The sequence below is a fragment of the Cimex lectularius genome, unplaced genomic scaffold, assembly GCF_000648675.2.
Source record: "Cimex lectularius strain Harlan isolate CLEC.00 unplaced genomic scaffold, Clec_2.1 scaffold150, whole genome shotgun sequence".
Taxonomy (NCBI): domain Eukaryota; kingdom Metazoa; phylum Arthropoda; class Insecta; order Hemiptera; family Cimicidae; genus Cimex; species Cimex lectularius.
The window spans coordinates 792,565-807,023 of NW_019392717.1; the positions used below are offsets into that span (position 1 = coordinate 792,565).

The 14,459-nt window shown below is 33.2% G+C and overlaps 1 protein-coding gene across 1 annotated transcript; it reads right to left on the reverse strand.

Moving 5' to 3' along the window:
- Positions 1-1,011: 1,011 nt before the first annotated feature.
- On the reverse strand, positions 1,012-14,072 carry LOC106663868 (serine/threonine-protein phosphatase 6 regulatory subunit 3). Its single transcript, XM_014389077.2, has 18 exons — positions 13,602-14,072; positions 13,312-13,382; positions 9,007-9,086; positions 8,500-8,941; positions 8,269-8,435; positions 8,090-8,203; positions 7,878-8,019; positions 7,665-7,817; positions 7,491-7,604; positions 7,369-7,433; positions 6,745-6,934; positions 5,334-5,417; positions 5,208-5,269; positions 4,957-5,030; positions 4,727-4,870; positions 4,483-4,654; positions 4,277-4,363; positions 1,012-1,490 (listed from the first exon to the last, which is right to left on the reverse strand). Exons 2-18 carry the CDS (start codon positions 13,366-13,368, stop codon positions 1,430-1,432), a joined length of 2,208 nt encoding a protein of 735 aa, XP_014244563.1. The 5' UTR covers positions 13,369-13,382; positions 13,602-14,072; the 3' UTR covers positions 1,012-1,429.
- Positions 14,073-14,459: the final 387 nt, after the last annotated feature.

The window sequence follows — 14,459 nt, forward strand, 5'->3', positions numbered from 1 at the left end:
CTTGTCATAGTAAGAAGGCCAGATTATAGAAGCATAAATTTTTATAGTAAAGACACTATAAAAAATTAGATTTCAGAAAGCCTAGGATTCTAAGAGCTCTATTAGAGATGAGTATAGTGGTTTTCAAATGTTCAAATGCTTTGCATAACCTTTGTGGCAACAATGGTGCTCTACAAAAAAGTTCGAAACCCTCTCAAAAGACATTGAGGAACTCACAAGCCAAAACTAGAAAGAATTATAGAAGAAGGCAGAACAGATCTGAGAATTGAGAACTTTCTGTATGAAAGCAAGACCGTGAAGATAATTAGGTGCACAAAATTTAAAGGACGAGAATACAGCATCAACCAAATTAATATCAGTTTTAAGAAATGGAACTGTTGAAGTCACTTCTAACTAGCAGATCTCTAACCTCACAGACATTGCTATTATTAATAAAGTCTATGCAATTTGGCCAACTTTTTTGCAATGAAAGCGGATTGTAACACATTTTCCATTATAGATTATTTTTATTGTCATTTATTACGCCTGGTTTTAAAGTTGTAGGTTGTTATTACAAATACAATCTATAACGTAAGTGATTATGGCACAAATGATGAAACGTCTAAATTGAAGTGTTTTCAACATTGATTGCATTGTTTTTGGTTGTTTAAAACATGTTTAAACATATCAGTGTTTACTTTATTTCCAATTTCCATGACAATATGACGTGATAATGTTTTATGCTCCTTCCTGTACATATTTTATTTTTAAACATTTGGTGATAGCAAAAAGAAATGGAATAAACTGGCGAAGAGTGAAAATATTTTATTTAACTGTTTCACAGATATCAAAAACAGATCTAGTAAAAAAAATTACTACATTGAATTTAAAAAAATTTATAACATAAAAGATTAAATAGGCACTGTTTTTATACCCACATTTTGTGCTGTCTTGTCAACAATGGTAATTATAGATACATTTTTATTTTAATAAGCTTAGATGTTTTGGCTGTATTATTAAAAAAAGCTGATATCACTTGATATTGCCATCACCATATTTATTTATCTACAATTGTTTTCTGTGGTTGAATAAATAATAACAATAAATTTTAACAATTGATGGTATAATTGGTTTCAAGGAAAGATCAATATTATATACAACCCTATTTTAATAAATTTGTATATTAAGAAATATTATATAATTATAAATCTTATTTGCACATTCTCCGATCATTTTGCAATAAACCAACGGTGGATGGAAATCAAAAGGAAAAACCTGTTCCAATTTGAAAGTATATCACGGCTCTTGATTTTATTATTTTTCTTTAAATACCTAATACCCTAAGAAAAAAACATTTAACGTACAGTTTCATAAAAGTATAATAGGAATTGATCACAGGGTTTAACAAAGGTGATATGCAGTTAGCACAAGAATAATCTTTCAACAAGTATCACACAGGATCTTGAGGAGCATCTGCTTTCATGCTCTCCTCTACTCTTTGCTGAGGCACACTGGAAAAAAAAGAACAAGTATTGCATCTGTAAAATCTCATGTATAATTCAATCTTCAATTGAAATAAAGAAGACAATTCCAGAACAATGCTAAGATGTACATATGAGGAGAAATGATATATTGGGTTGTATAATAAGTCCTGGCATTTTCAATAATTCAATTTTATCTCTAGTGTCTTGTATTAATATTTCTAATTTAAAATTAAGGAAAATGTGAATTTTCGTTATTGTAATAATTTGTCATTAGTACAAAGGGTAAACTGGAGCTTAAACTGCTGATTTTTTTAATGTGCAAGGTGAAACTTTAGTAGAAAATGCCACCTAACATGGTATGCTCAGTTTAGAAGTAAAACGCTCTGGTCAACCTTTAAATGTTGATGATAACCAAATTCAAGCTATGGTTGCAATTATAAACATAAAAGAGAACTTAACATATCTCATACAAGCGTTTCAACTCATCCGAATATGATTGGATTTAATTACCCATACAGTGCAGTGAGCCATTTTTACCTTCTTTTTTTTAAGTTTTTACATTCCCCTTGTGACATAACCCTACCTCTATTTGAGCACTGCGAGCATATCATGCTTTTGTCTCTTCACTTTTAGACTGAAGTTCAAAGAAGCAGTTATGTTTTTTTATATTTTCCACTCTTAAGCTGGGTTTCCACTATGCGGAAAAATCGCTTTTGCAACTAAACGTGAGAATCACTCACGAAACGCCGTCTCGGGTTAACCATTTCTACGAGGCTAAACATTTTGAGCCTAGAGATGAAACAAGGTGTACCATCAGTTTGCACGAGACAAGCATGTCATTTATAACTTCACCGACAGCTGCATCTGCGTTTGCTGTCATGGCAATATTTTTTGTTGTCTTTGTCCCATTTTGATGCTCATTTCCCTCCACACATCCCCTCCTCTCTTATTCTTGTTATGTTGAGTTTATCTTTAGCATCTCACAAAAATCGCCATGATACATTCGGATAAGGTGAATGCAGTTCTGGTTCATTCTCATACTCAAGAAAAGTGCATTTACATGGAGAGAAAACAATGCAAAACACTGATGTGCACTAAACATCCGACAGCAGGGCGGCTCACTACGAAACATCCTCCAACTTTACTAGATTAACACTAATAATGATAACAACAAACAGCACAATGATTCTACGAATTTGAATCTCAATCTCTCAGTATCTGTATAGAGGTTGGAATAACTGATCTTCATACAGGGCTGCATCTGAGAGCTGCTGGATATGATTGGGATAATTAGTAGACATTTTATTGGTCAGTCTCAAATGAGATCTTTTATTTTTTTATTTTCCTAATTTAAAATAGAGGAAAATAATACATTTTCGTCAGATTAAAGGTTATTTTATTGCTGCAAAGAGAAAACTGCAGCTCAGGCTGGTTGGAAAATTTGTAATGTGTATGATGATGACACTTTAGTATAAAGCACCATCTATAAGAGGTTTGCTTAGTTTAGATGCAGAAACCGATTTGGAATCTTTTTAAATTGAACTCACCCCACTATTTATCATTTCTACTAATTTGGAAGATGCAAAGTGTTCCCATCAACCATTGATGATGACCGAATTTAAAACTTTATCAAAGATAACCCACACTCAAAGACACAAGACATTGCATAGAAGAACAGCTGGATATGTTCACTTTTTGTAAATGATGATTCTAGTTCTATCTGTTCATTTAAAAAAAGTGAATCTACATACTCACCCCACCTTCATTATTTCTATTAATTAACTAGATATTTTGTCAGAGTGATATATTGGTTCCGTATGTGTGACTGAGGTAGTGGATCACATCTCTATCCGACATTCCTTTCTAAAATGCAATGTAAATGTCCTATTTTTAAAAAACTGATGAAAAATGGATCCTTTACAATAATATTCAGAGCGAAGAACGTAGCCAACTAATTTTAATGCTCTCAGTTATCGGGTTTGTGGTCAATATAATCAGTAAGGTTTTGTTTTATTGCCAAGCTTTCAACTATATATTTAGTCTTTCTCAAGGCGCTACAATAACAAAAACGATTATCAATATAATAATACAAAAAGAAATAACGTTTTTTTGTTTAGGACTTACAAAAACAATGTCATAAATTTATAAATAATTGCGAACATACATCATTGAAGTAGCTGGTCGATAAACTACATCACTGAACTAATTTTAACAAGTCCAAAAGCCAGATTACAACACTCAAAAAAGTTGTGCATTTGGTGGGATGAGAAGGGTAGATTTATTATCAGCTTTTTTCCACCCAATCAAACTAATAATTCTCATGTTTATATCACACAATGGTAGCAATTAAAATCAGTAATTGACCAAAAATGACCATCATTGGCCAATTGCAAGGGGATGGTTTTTTTTTTTTTTTTCACCAGGATAACTCTCGCCAACAGAAATTGTTGAGCTTGCTGAGATGTGCTACCCCACCCATTTTATTTGCGCGACAATGCCCCTTTAGATTTCCACTGCCAAACTGTATTATTAGGGAAAACAAATTAAGGGGAAAAACACCTAGGAGTTCATTGCTCAAAAACCAGAAATGTTCTGGGAGGAAGGAAAATTAGAAAATTACATGGGATATGTAAAAGTACATGAAATTTTAATTGAATTTACCTTAAAAAACACTATAGACTTATTTACAACCCAATTCTTTAAATTGTCATCAAACTTTATTGCGATTGTACCACATTTTAATGATTATTTTCTGAATAGCGCCTGTAATATACAAAAAATAACCTAACAACTTATATAAACAAATGACTTACCTATCACTACAAGATTTATTTACACCATCACCTTGACTTTGAGGAACTTCCGGTATTTCAGACATCATTCCTTGCTTTGATAAATACCTGAGGTAGAAAAAACAAAATAGAGAAGTGAGAACAAATTTTAAAAACATTAAACAATTTAAATATTTAAAAAAAAATATATATATATACAATTTTAAAAAACAAACTATTACAATTACCTAAAGTTGTCAATAAGCTCTTCCTCATGGTTTGGGGCGTCTTTATTAAAATTATTTAAATTTGCATTATTGTCGCTTTTTTTATCCAGGTCACCAGATTCAACTTCACACTTGTCTTCCATGATTACATGATTCTCTTTGCAATTTTTCTCTTCTTTACTGTCACCTTCATCTATGAAAAATATAAATTTTTTTTTGTAATAATAACCTTTCTCTATAATTAAATGTGTTAATGAGAAATTACCATCAACGTGATTTTTAAAATCTGGCTCGCAATTTATTTGTTCGATAACATTGGCAAAATCGGCCCAACCGTCATTCACAGACGAATCTCCTGTTTCAGCCTGTTGCCAAGGGTTGAAATCACACATAAACGATTGCCTCATCACTAATAAAAAACATATATATATTTTTTTTTTTAATCGAAAAAGTTATGATTATTAGTACTACAAAAACTGCAAGAAATAAGCTTACTGTCATCTAAACTAAAGTCTTTCTTTGTGCACAAATCCGAGAATTGTTTCTCCCTTCCTTCCATCTCATCAAAACTGTAAAAATATACATTAAAAAACAAAAATAACAAACAAACTAGTAAATTGAAAATAGAATATACAGCCCCAATAAAAAATATATGAACATGGATCACAGAAAAAATATTAGTACAAAAAATAATCATTACAGTAAAAGTGCACGGGTTTAGTTTTGTAAAATATTCAAGAAATCACCTTGTGAGTTCATCTTTATCGATGCCAACTGAGTCGTTGAAGTTGGAAGAATTGTTAAAGTCCTAAAAACCAGTAAAAATAAAGTTAGCAAACAGAAATGCAATCAGTAAAAATAAAAAAATATACCATTACTGCATCGCTTGAGAAAACTATGTTCCTATAATGAGACTGGTCATCAGAGTTGACATTCTGAGCTGGATGAACTCCTCCCTAAAAATTGCAATGTTTATTTTCATTCCAAAAGAGTAGTATACAGGGTGCTACAGGGTTAAACGTCAATCCTGCCATGGTGGATTCACTAAATAAAACATAGTCCAGTCTGCCAGAACAAGTTTTCTATTATCTTGACTCTTTCCTGAGATATTAAGATTTTTGTGATTTTAGTCTAAAATCAGATTTTTTAAACATAAAATTGTAATTTCTGAATTATAACATGATTAAAATACAAATCTGATCTTTATTTCGCAAACTATACTAAATTTTCTATAGATAACATTTCTGTTGAAAATTTTGGGCTTCTGAATACACAGTAGCTGCTCAAAGAATAACAATGGCAAAACTTTCTTTTTTGGAAATACTCAATTGTGACTAGTGCAATGACTTTTACATCAACATTTTCAGGGATTTCACCAAATTTGTGTTATTTTATCAGTAGTCCAAGGCCACACTCACTTCTACATTTTTTAGAACTTTTCTTGGTGATATCTCCTTTACAAAAACATTATTTATGTCATATTTTTAATGAAAACATTAAAAGTTGGTAACAAAATCAGATCCATTCTTCTCATAAAGTATACATAATTACAGAAAAATTACAATAAAAATTAATCTTCTTAAATTATGCATTTTTTGCACATTAAGTAGTTCGAAAAGCATTCCTTCGTATTGGATACACAAACGTGAACGTAGAGCAACCAACACACTGCATGTGAGACTTATTCCCTCATATTTTTGCTTGTGATTTAATCAATTTTCCCTATGAGCTGTTCCCTCGTTTTAATAGGTGTGCTGTACTCTACACTTTTCAGAGTCCCCCATATGAAAAAATCTAGCGGGGTGAAATCAGGGCTCCTCGCAAGCCATGCCACCAGAAGAATGTATCTAATTTTTGTTACCAACTAATAAATGTTTTTATTAAAAAAATGACATTTAAGATTTTCTTGGGTTATCACAATTTTCAATCTTGCAAAGGAGACGCTAAGAAAAGTTCTAAGAAATGTCAAGTGAGTGCTGAGTATTTCCAAAAATTATACCTTATGATCAAAAATATTATCTTGCGGAAAATTTAGTATGGTTTGTGAAATAAAGGTCAGATTTGTATTTTAATAATGCTAAAGTTGAAAATTTACGATTTTTATTTTTCAAAAAATCTGATTTTAGACTAAAATCACAGAAATGTTAATATCTCAAGAAAGAGTCAAGATAGAAACCCCATTCTGGTGGCATTGAACGTTTTATTTACTGAATCCCCCTATATTGGGTATTGACATTTAACCCTTTAACACCCTGTATAATAGAAGAATAGAAAATACCATACAAGGTATCTTTGGTGGACTTTGTTTATGGGCTGTAAAGTGCCGTTGACATAATTCTGCCATAGGTTCATAGTGTCATCGTCAACATGTTGTTTGAGGAAAACTTGCAAATTTCCGTCTTTCTGGTTGACAATAGAGTTGGCGATGTTTGTCAAATGGCCCATGTAGCCTCTCCTCTTACCTCCTTTACCCCTTTAAAGCGTGAACAATTAATAAAATATAAACACATGAACACTCTGGATCAAGGTATGATCTTGAAGAAAAAAGTAAATTCAAATGTTACTGCCAAGCTTTTGACGTATTTTAAGGTCATCATCAGGGCAAAACAATCTTACAAATGTCTACAAGTTGATATAATTGTTTTCGTTTTTTCCCAGGCAATCTCAAATTTTCTTGGAGATCAACTCAGTCCTATCATTGTCAAAGACTGCAACAGTCCTCACTGTAGACATATTTGAGATTGTTTTGTCTTGATGATGACCTTAAAATAGGTCGAAAGCTTGGCAGTAACAACTGAATTTGATTTTTTATTTAAAACCATGCCTTGATCCAGTGTTCGTCAGTGAAAAAGCGATTGATACTTCTTACACTGAAAAATGTAAACAATCAGTTAATCAGTTTCTTACTGGTCGAGTTCGTTGTCTTCCCATGCCTTTAGAATCCTCTTAAGTAACTGACATTTAACAAATATCTGAAAGTAAAACCAGATTTTTAATAGACATTTTTTTGGTTATTTTGATATATTTACGTTTGTTATAAGCGGATTGGTTTCTTGGGCCAAAGGGGAGTTGATGGCAAACGCCAAACATTTATCTACCTCGGTATGCAAAAAGTTATTCCAAGTATAGTGAAAAAAGAGATCCTGCACATGAGATAAATAATTATTACTCGTTTTAACAAAAAGAAAAAATAAACAACTTACCAAAAGAACTTGAACAGTGTTCAATTTATCGAGCATCTCATTGACTTCAAGAGTGTTTGTTGCAATAAGTGCGGAAATTAATTTGATCACAGCCAGTCGTGTAGTACCTAAAGGGGGCTCTATCAAACCACAGGCTAATTTAATAGGATTTTTCTAGAACAAAATAAGAAAATTATTGAGGCCGAATTTATACTTGGCACAAAATAATAGTACCTTTGGTGGATTTATGAGCAAATTGTGAAGTTTAGGCAAATATGGAACAATGACGGAAATGACTTCGGGCAAAACAGGGTTGGAAGTTTTAACTGAATCATAGGACTCAGGGTTTTCTCTATACACGATCACATTTGATTCCCTGTTAAGTAAAAAATAAAAAAATAAATTGAAATATGAACAAATTAATTAATAAAATTGTTTGGACATACACAGGGGAAGTGTCTAGAAGAGTAAGCAATACAGAAATCCCTCCTGCAATGCTGCTTTCTGATATCTCATCTTCATCAAACATGTTGCATAAAAGCTTTTTAATTACTTCAGGCCTATGGAATATATTTTGCTTTTTATTAATATTTAACTTATGTCACAAGGTCTGTGCAATAATTACGATTGAATGTGGTTTAAAACTGTGTATTCATTAGCTGGAATTTCATTTGCTCTTAATTTTTCAATAGTATCACATAAAAGCTGAGCTGCATTGACTTGTCGGTCAGCATCAACACTTGGGTGAAACAAGGCAACTATATTTTCCACTAAGTGTACACTCTCTATCCACTGAAATAAAAACAATTAAAAAAATTAATAAAAATAATTTATGATTGTTTTTCCAATGACTTACATCAAGCAGATTTTTTTGCATGGCATCTCCTTCAATTTGAGTCAGGAGTTTAAGTGTTAAATCCATGATTGCCGATGTGCCTAAGTGTTTTAAAAGTAACTGTGAGCTGTTTTCAGTGGATTTTAAAAATTCTAAAACTTTAAGGCAAGTAAGTTGGTACGAGTACCAATTCTGATCTATCTTTCTACTAATTAATAGACTCAATGTCCTGCTCACAAAAGACGCCAAGAGGGGATTTAAGGGCGGATCACTTTCAAAAAAAGAAAATAGTTTAACTAAGAGATCCTTTTCGGAAAGGCATTCGTTAAGCAATGGTACATCAGTTGTCAAGACTTCACAGGCCAAGTTCGGCCACCTGTAACGCTCATTCTCATCCAATTCGAGACTAGGCTCTTCAGTCACTAAAGTAACCAGATCATTCAATACATCTGCCCTTGTAATACTAGAAAAAAAAAATATTTTACTTGAAATTTTTGGAAACATAAACATAATAGGCGAATAACTTACAACTCCAATAATTTTTTATTTTGACTCCGAAGGTCTTGAATGATGTTTTCATGGTCTAAAATTTCGCCAAGTTTCAAATCCTGTAAATGTTACACCATGTAAAAAAAGGAATATATAAAAAAAAATGGAAAGGCCATACTGACAATACTACGCATAGGTCATACAAGAATAACTCAAGAGCACCTTCTAAAATAAGGATTGAATATTGGTCAAGCACTTTCAACGGTAGAAGGCTCGATGTTTATGCAATATTTTTATATATTGTTGGACTTGAATGTAATCTTGGGTCTTGGGGCACAGACCCAATATTTCAGGGCTACAGGGCTTTTAAATGTAAATAGTGTTACTTTATTTTGTCTGTGTTGTGTTCACATTAATTTATTTTAATTAATGTAATCAATTAGCATATGAAAGGAAGGGTTTAACCCTGCCCTAGGACTATTGAGTACTCTGGGGTGAGTGTGTGACATATGGAGTGTGAAAGTAAGTAATTAGTGAGAATAGAATGGGTTTGACCACTCCCAGAGTAATACTGAGTACTCTGGGTTGGGTATGTTCAACCCTGACCCAAGGAATATTGAAAACTCTGGGATGGGTATGTTCAACCATGACTCAAGGAATATTGAATACTCTGGGGTGAGTATGTGACATATGGAGAGTAAAAGAAGGTTACTCCCCGAGGAATACTGAGTACTCTGGGTTGGGGACAACCTGACAACATTTATTTCAAGAGGTAACATTTCAGAATATCAACTTAGTATTCACATAAAATCAGAGTCGATTAAGACCTTCAAATGCCTGCAGGTTTAAAAATACACGTGAAACACCAGAAAAAGAAGAAAAATGAGAGTCAATGACCTCAGCTTTGTTGGCCCTTAAACCTCACACATATAAATGAAAGCAAATGAAAATTGAATAATTAGAATGTATGATACAAATATTGATTGCTAGCATTGTTAGCAACAGGTTTGCTCATCTGGCATATATTTTCTAAGAAGCACAACCATGTTAATAACTTACATTTATTGTTAATTGAATTTTTAATTTTTACAAAAATAATATTAATGTTGATAATATCCTGGTTCTAGTGATATAATCACAGAAAGTTCATCAATTAAATGAATTTCTCTTATCTAGACCATTCACTTATCTCCTTTTTTTATTTGTAGGAAGCCTGGCCAATCATTTATTCAATAACATTAATTTTATTGAAGACAAATAAATCATTATTGAAATTAAAACTTTTTATTGAGAGTTAAACAGAAATTGCTCTAGTTGATTCTTAAATAAATTCATCCTTACGTAAATACTTTATATAATATATTATTATATGGTACTGTATGGTAATGTCACACATTCAACTGTCAAATATATTCACTCATGCAAAACAATCAGAACAAGAACGAATCCTATTTTCTTCTAAAAACCAAAACATGTGACCTACCATAGACAGCGGTGAACACAAGTCAATTTTGTTGTTTGAAAGGCTCCTATTTTATTTAAAAAGTAGACTTGCCTAGTCACTTTATTTAAAGAAACATTGAGCCAAATACATCATTGTGTTAAAAGTGTAATCAATTGATTTAAAGGTATTTATAAATCCCACCATTAACCTACATTCAAAACAATCAGTATGATCATCATGATTCATCTTGGTAGTCTCACGATCAATAACAGTCAATGGGCATTTGAAATTATCTCTACACTCTCAACCCATACAGTCATGATAATAAAGTTAAAATAAATAATTCATTCAAGGATTTAAAACATAAAACTATGTAAGATAATCTAGGTGTTACACCAAATGAAACATTATTAGATTGTTGAACAATTATATGCAACCTTAGCCTGCACAAATCAATCAAACACATAATCACAATCACCTCAATATGCCAATTATCATTGGTTTTATCAGTCAGACAATTTGTCATTTCATTAACTTCTGTGCTGGTCTTTCATCACCAAGCTGACAACTGAATGTCACAAGAAACTACATAATTTAACTCGAGTAACAATCAATAGGAAATTTATATTATACCTTGTACTTCTAGCCATACAGTCAAGCTAATAAATACACCCATACAGAAATTTTAAACCAAAAACTATTTACAACAGTCTAGGTGTCAGAATCACACCAGAATTCAAGAAAGTGTAATATTTATATTCTTCCATTAACCAACACACAAATTATACAAATCATCTGCAATTATACCAATTCTGGCTGGTTTTATCTGTCAAACAGTTTTCATTTCAGTATCTTCAGTTTTGGTCTGGTCATCACTTAGATGACCTTGACTGAATGTCATAACAGTGTTGTGTTGTGACACATTGATTATTGTCCTACATTGTTGTTTACAACAATTTCATCCCATATACACTTAATAAACATGAAACTACAGGAATAACACTACAATTTATGCCATGAAGATGACCCGAATAAAGGTTGAAACATCAGCAATTAAATGAAAAATGCGTTTTTCAGAAATACATTGAACTTGACCCCTCCTCACTACTTCAAACATTTATTGAATGGCCACTAAACAACAATGATGTTATAACTGATTGATGACTTATATAATCTCAAATCTGCATATGTATGTACATATTTGTTTGACGGTCATAATTGACTATATTAATTATTCTTTTTATCTAAGGTTTTTGGTTGAGATGAAAAATTAGAGTCACAAGCAGTATTTGAAAATATGGCAAAAAGAGGGAAAATTCAAATGGTTGTAGGTTGGGATGGGGAGTTGGTGTCCGAGTGGATCGAAGTCACGTTAGCTCAAGTAGAGCAGCGGCGTATTGAGCCGAAGGTTCAAATCCGCTCGTACAACTAATTTTTCATCCCAGCCGAAAACCATAGATAAAAAGATTAATTAAGTGGATTATGAACATACGTTGATGAGTTGAGCCTATCACTTCTTGTCAGCAATTCAACTTTTGTGTAATTTACAATAAATTATCAGTGGGCCTTGAGAATCATCCACCTTGGGTGTTGGCAGTCCAGGGTCTCTGTGTTATCCATCCAGCAACCGAGGTTGGGCTTCAGGGTGCTATCAACAGCTAGGTCATTTCAGCCATCAATAATAAATAATAAGCCATAATCAGTTCCTAAAACCAAGCCGTTCAAACTCTCATTCATTCTTAAATACTTTCCTATCCTATTTACTTGTTCCATTCATTCAATTAGGATGGTAGAGTATTTGATATTCTTCCAACACCTTGTACACATATAACTATCCTAAATGAGGGTCGATAGGATACAGTAAGAAGCCCTGTTTCCAATAAAAATCTGCTGCTGTGTTCAAGCACAATTCTCATACTGGAAGCATTCCTAGAAGCTCTCTGAGGAGCCAAGGATGGCGTCTTTCAATCAAGTGGGATACATTGAGCAACCTTTTCACTCTGTGCCAGACGGCTTTGACCCAAATGTTAGTGTCCATGGGTCAACCTCCATGGCCTATTCTTAATCAGGTGAGAAGACCCTTCTCCAAGTCAGATCCTACATACAACATATGCAGTGATCTTGATACACAGTGGTGGAGTACTTGATATTTCTCCATCCGTATATTTCGCCATCGGCCCTCTCACACTACACATTCATGCTAATAAATACATTCACTATCAATATAAGCTAAATACACAAAACTATCAGCACTATTTACAGTAAAAAAACCTTTCCTCTAAAAATCAGAAAGGGGATACCTGCTGCTGTGTCTAAGCACAATTCTCATACTGGGTGGCATTCCTAGAAACTCCCTATAAGGAGCCAAGGATGGCGTCTTTCAATTAAGTGGGACACATCGAGCAACCTTTTCATTACATGTCAGGTGGCTTTGGCCCAGACGTTAGTCTCCATGTGTCAACCTCCATGGCCTATTCTTATACAGGTGAGATGACACTTCTTGATAGGGTACCCAATATATTTTGCCATTAGCCCTCACACATTACATATTCATGCCAATAAATACATTCACTCTCAACATAAGCTAAGTACACAAAACTATTGATACTATGTACGATAAAAACCACCCTTTTTCTTCTAAAAATTGGAACAGGGTACCTGCTGCTGTGCTTAAGCACACTCCTCCTATATGCTCTCTATATGGAGCCAAAGATGGCACTCTTCAATCAAGTGAAACGCATTGAGCAATCTGTTGTTATATTATAGTACAAGCACGTTTTATTAAGTCGATTTATAGTCAAATGGAAGAAATTTTTTGTTGGGCGTTTTCAATTATTGGCCAATGAAGATTTAATCGTTTGTAAACATTATTGTTATATAAAAAAAGAGGTTTCTCTTACATGTTTGACAAGGACTGTGTCGATTGACGGCGAAGAGAGATTGTTGTTCCAAAACATGGTGTAACCAGCACCTGTAAAAAAAAAGAAAAAAGATTTTTGTTGTAACAAGCCATCGGAAAACGTCTTGGGAAGAATAGTAACTGGGTCTGTAATGATCCGTGATGACCATTATCAAGCCGATTTGTGAAATTGTGCAACGCCTAATTGACAGGGTCTGTCAAAGGCCAATTTGACAAAAGCGTAGTTGATTGAGTTTTTATCGTGTATAGATATAATAAAACTACATTTACCTTGGTCATAAAGCAGGAAAATCAATTAAGGTTAAGACTTTTTTGGAATTTTGACGTCGGCCTCACGTAGAAAGTCGGAAGGACGTAACTCGAACGCGACAGTTTTTTCACCCCGGCTCACTCCCGTGTAACTAAAATCGACTTAATTTCAAATCAACGCCTTTAACAACTGCATTTTCATTTTTTTTCACATAATTCCGTAATGGCGATAACGTTGGACCGTCCGAGTCGAAAACCGAATTCTGTCTCTCCTCTCGGCGCGGATCACTTTACAAGAATCACTTTAAAAACAAACTTTGACTTTAATTAAACTAAAAAAAATGTACGAATCCGAGCGTTTTATATGCTAGCCATGGTTAAAAAGTGTATTTCTATTTTTGTGTCTGTTTCACTGCTGTGTTCTAATTATAACGTTACAGTACGGTTCTTCGTTCTTGAGGGAGCGACGGATCCCCCGAAATGCCCCCCCCCTCGCTGATGACGAAACCGGTTATAAAATCGAAAATCGAAGTCGACGATTTCCCCACGAAGAGGGCTCAGATAATAATTTAACTGATAAAACATTAAATACAAATCAGATAAATATTTATTTATACAAAAAATAAACAGAGTTAATATTATTTAGAGCGTGACCGTTTTCGTTCAAGCCGCCAGCGCCAACGTGCCTCAGAGATGCAAACCATTACTAACATACAAAGGGTGCGAACACAAATCTGTGAGTGGTACCATTATAATATACAAAACTTGGATCTACAAACCACATTTGTATTAATATGGGGTTAGGGTCGCCGATAGAAAATCCACTAAACTACTTTATTTATTTACTTATTTAGAAGTTTTCATATAAATTATTTAACT

What these genes read in the sequence shown, in the direction of transcription:
- LOC106663868 (XM_014389077.2), bottom strand. Translation starts at nt 13,368, where the DNA reads ATGTTTTGGAACAACAATCTCTCTTCGCCGTCAATCGACACAGTCCTT. An exon ending in AATAAAAAATTATTGGAGTT is followed by an intron (nt 8,942 to 9,006) that starts GTAAGTTATTCG and finishes TTTTTTTTCTAG; the next exon opens with TATTACAAGGGCAGATGTAT. An exon ending in TGCAAAAAAATCTGCTTGAT is followed by an intron (nt 8,436 to 8,499) that starts GTAAGTCATTGG and finishes TTTTTATTTCAG; the next exon opens with TGGATAGAGAGTGTACACTT.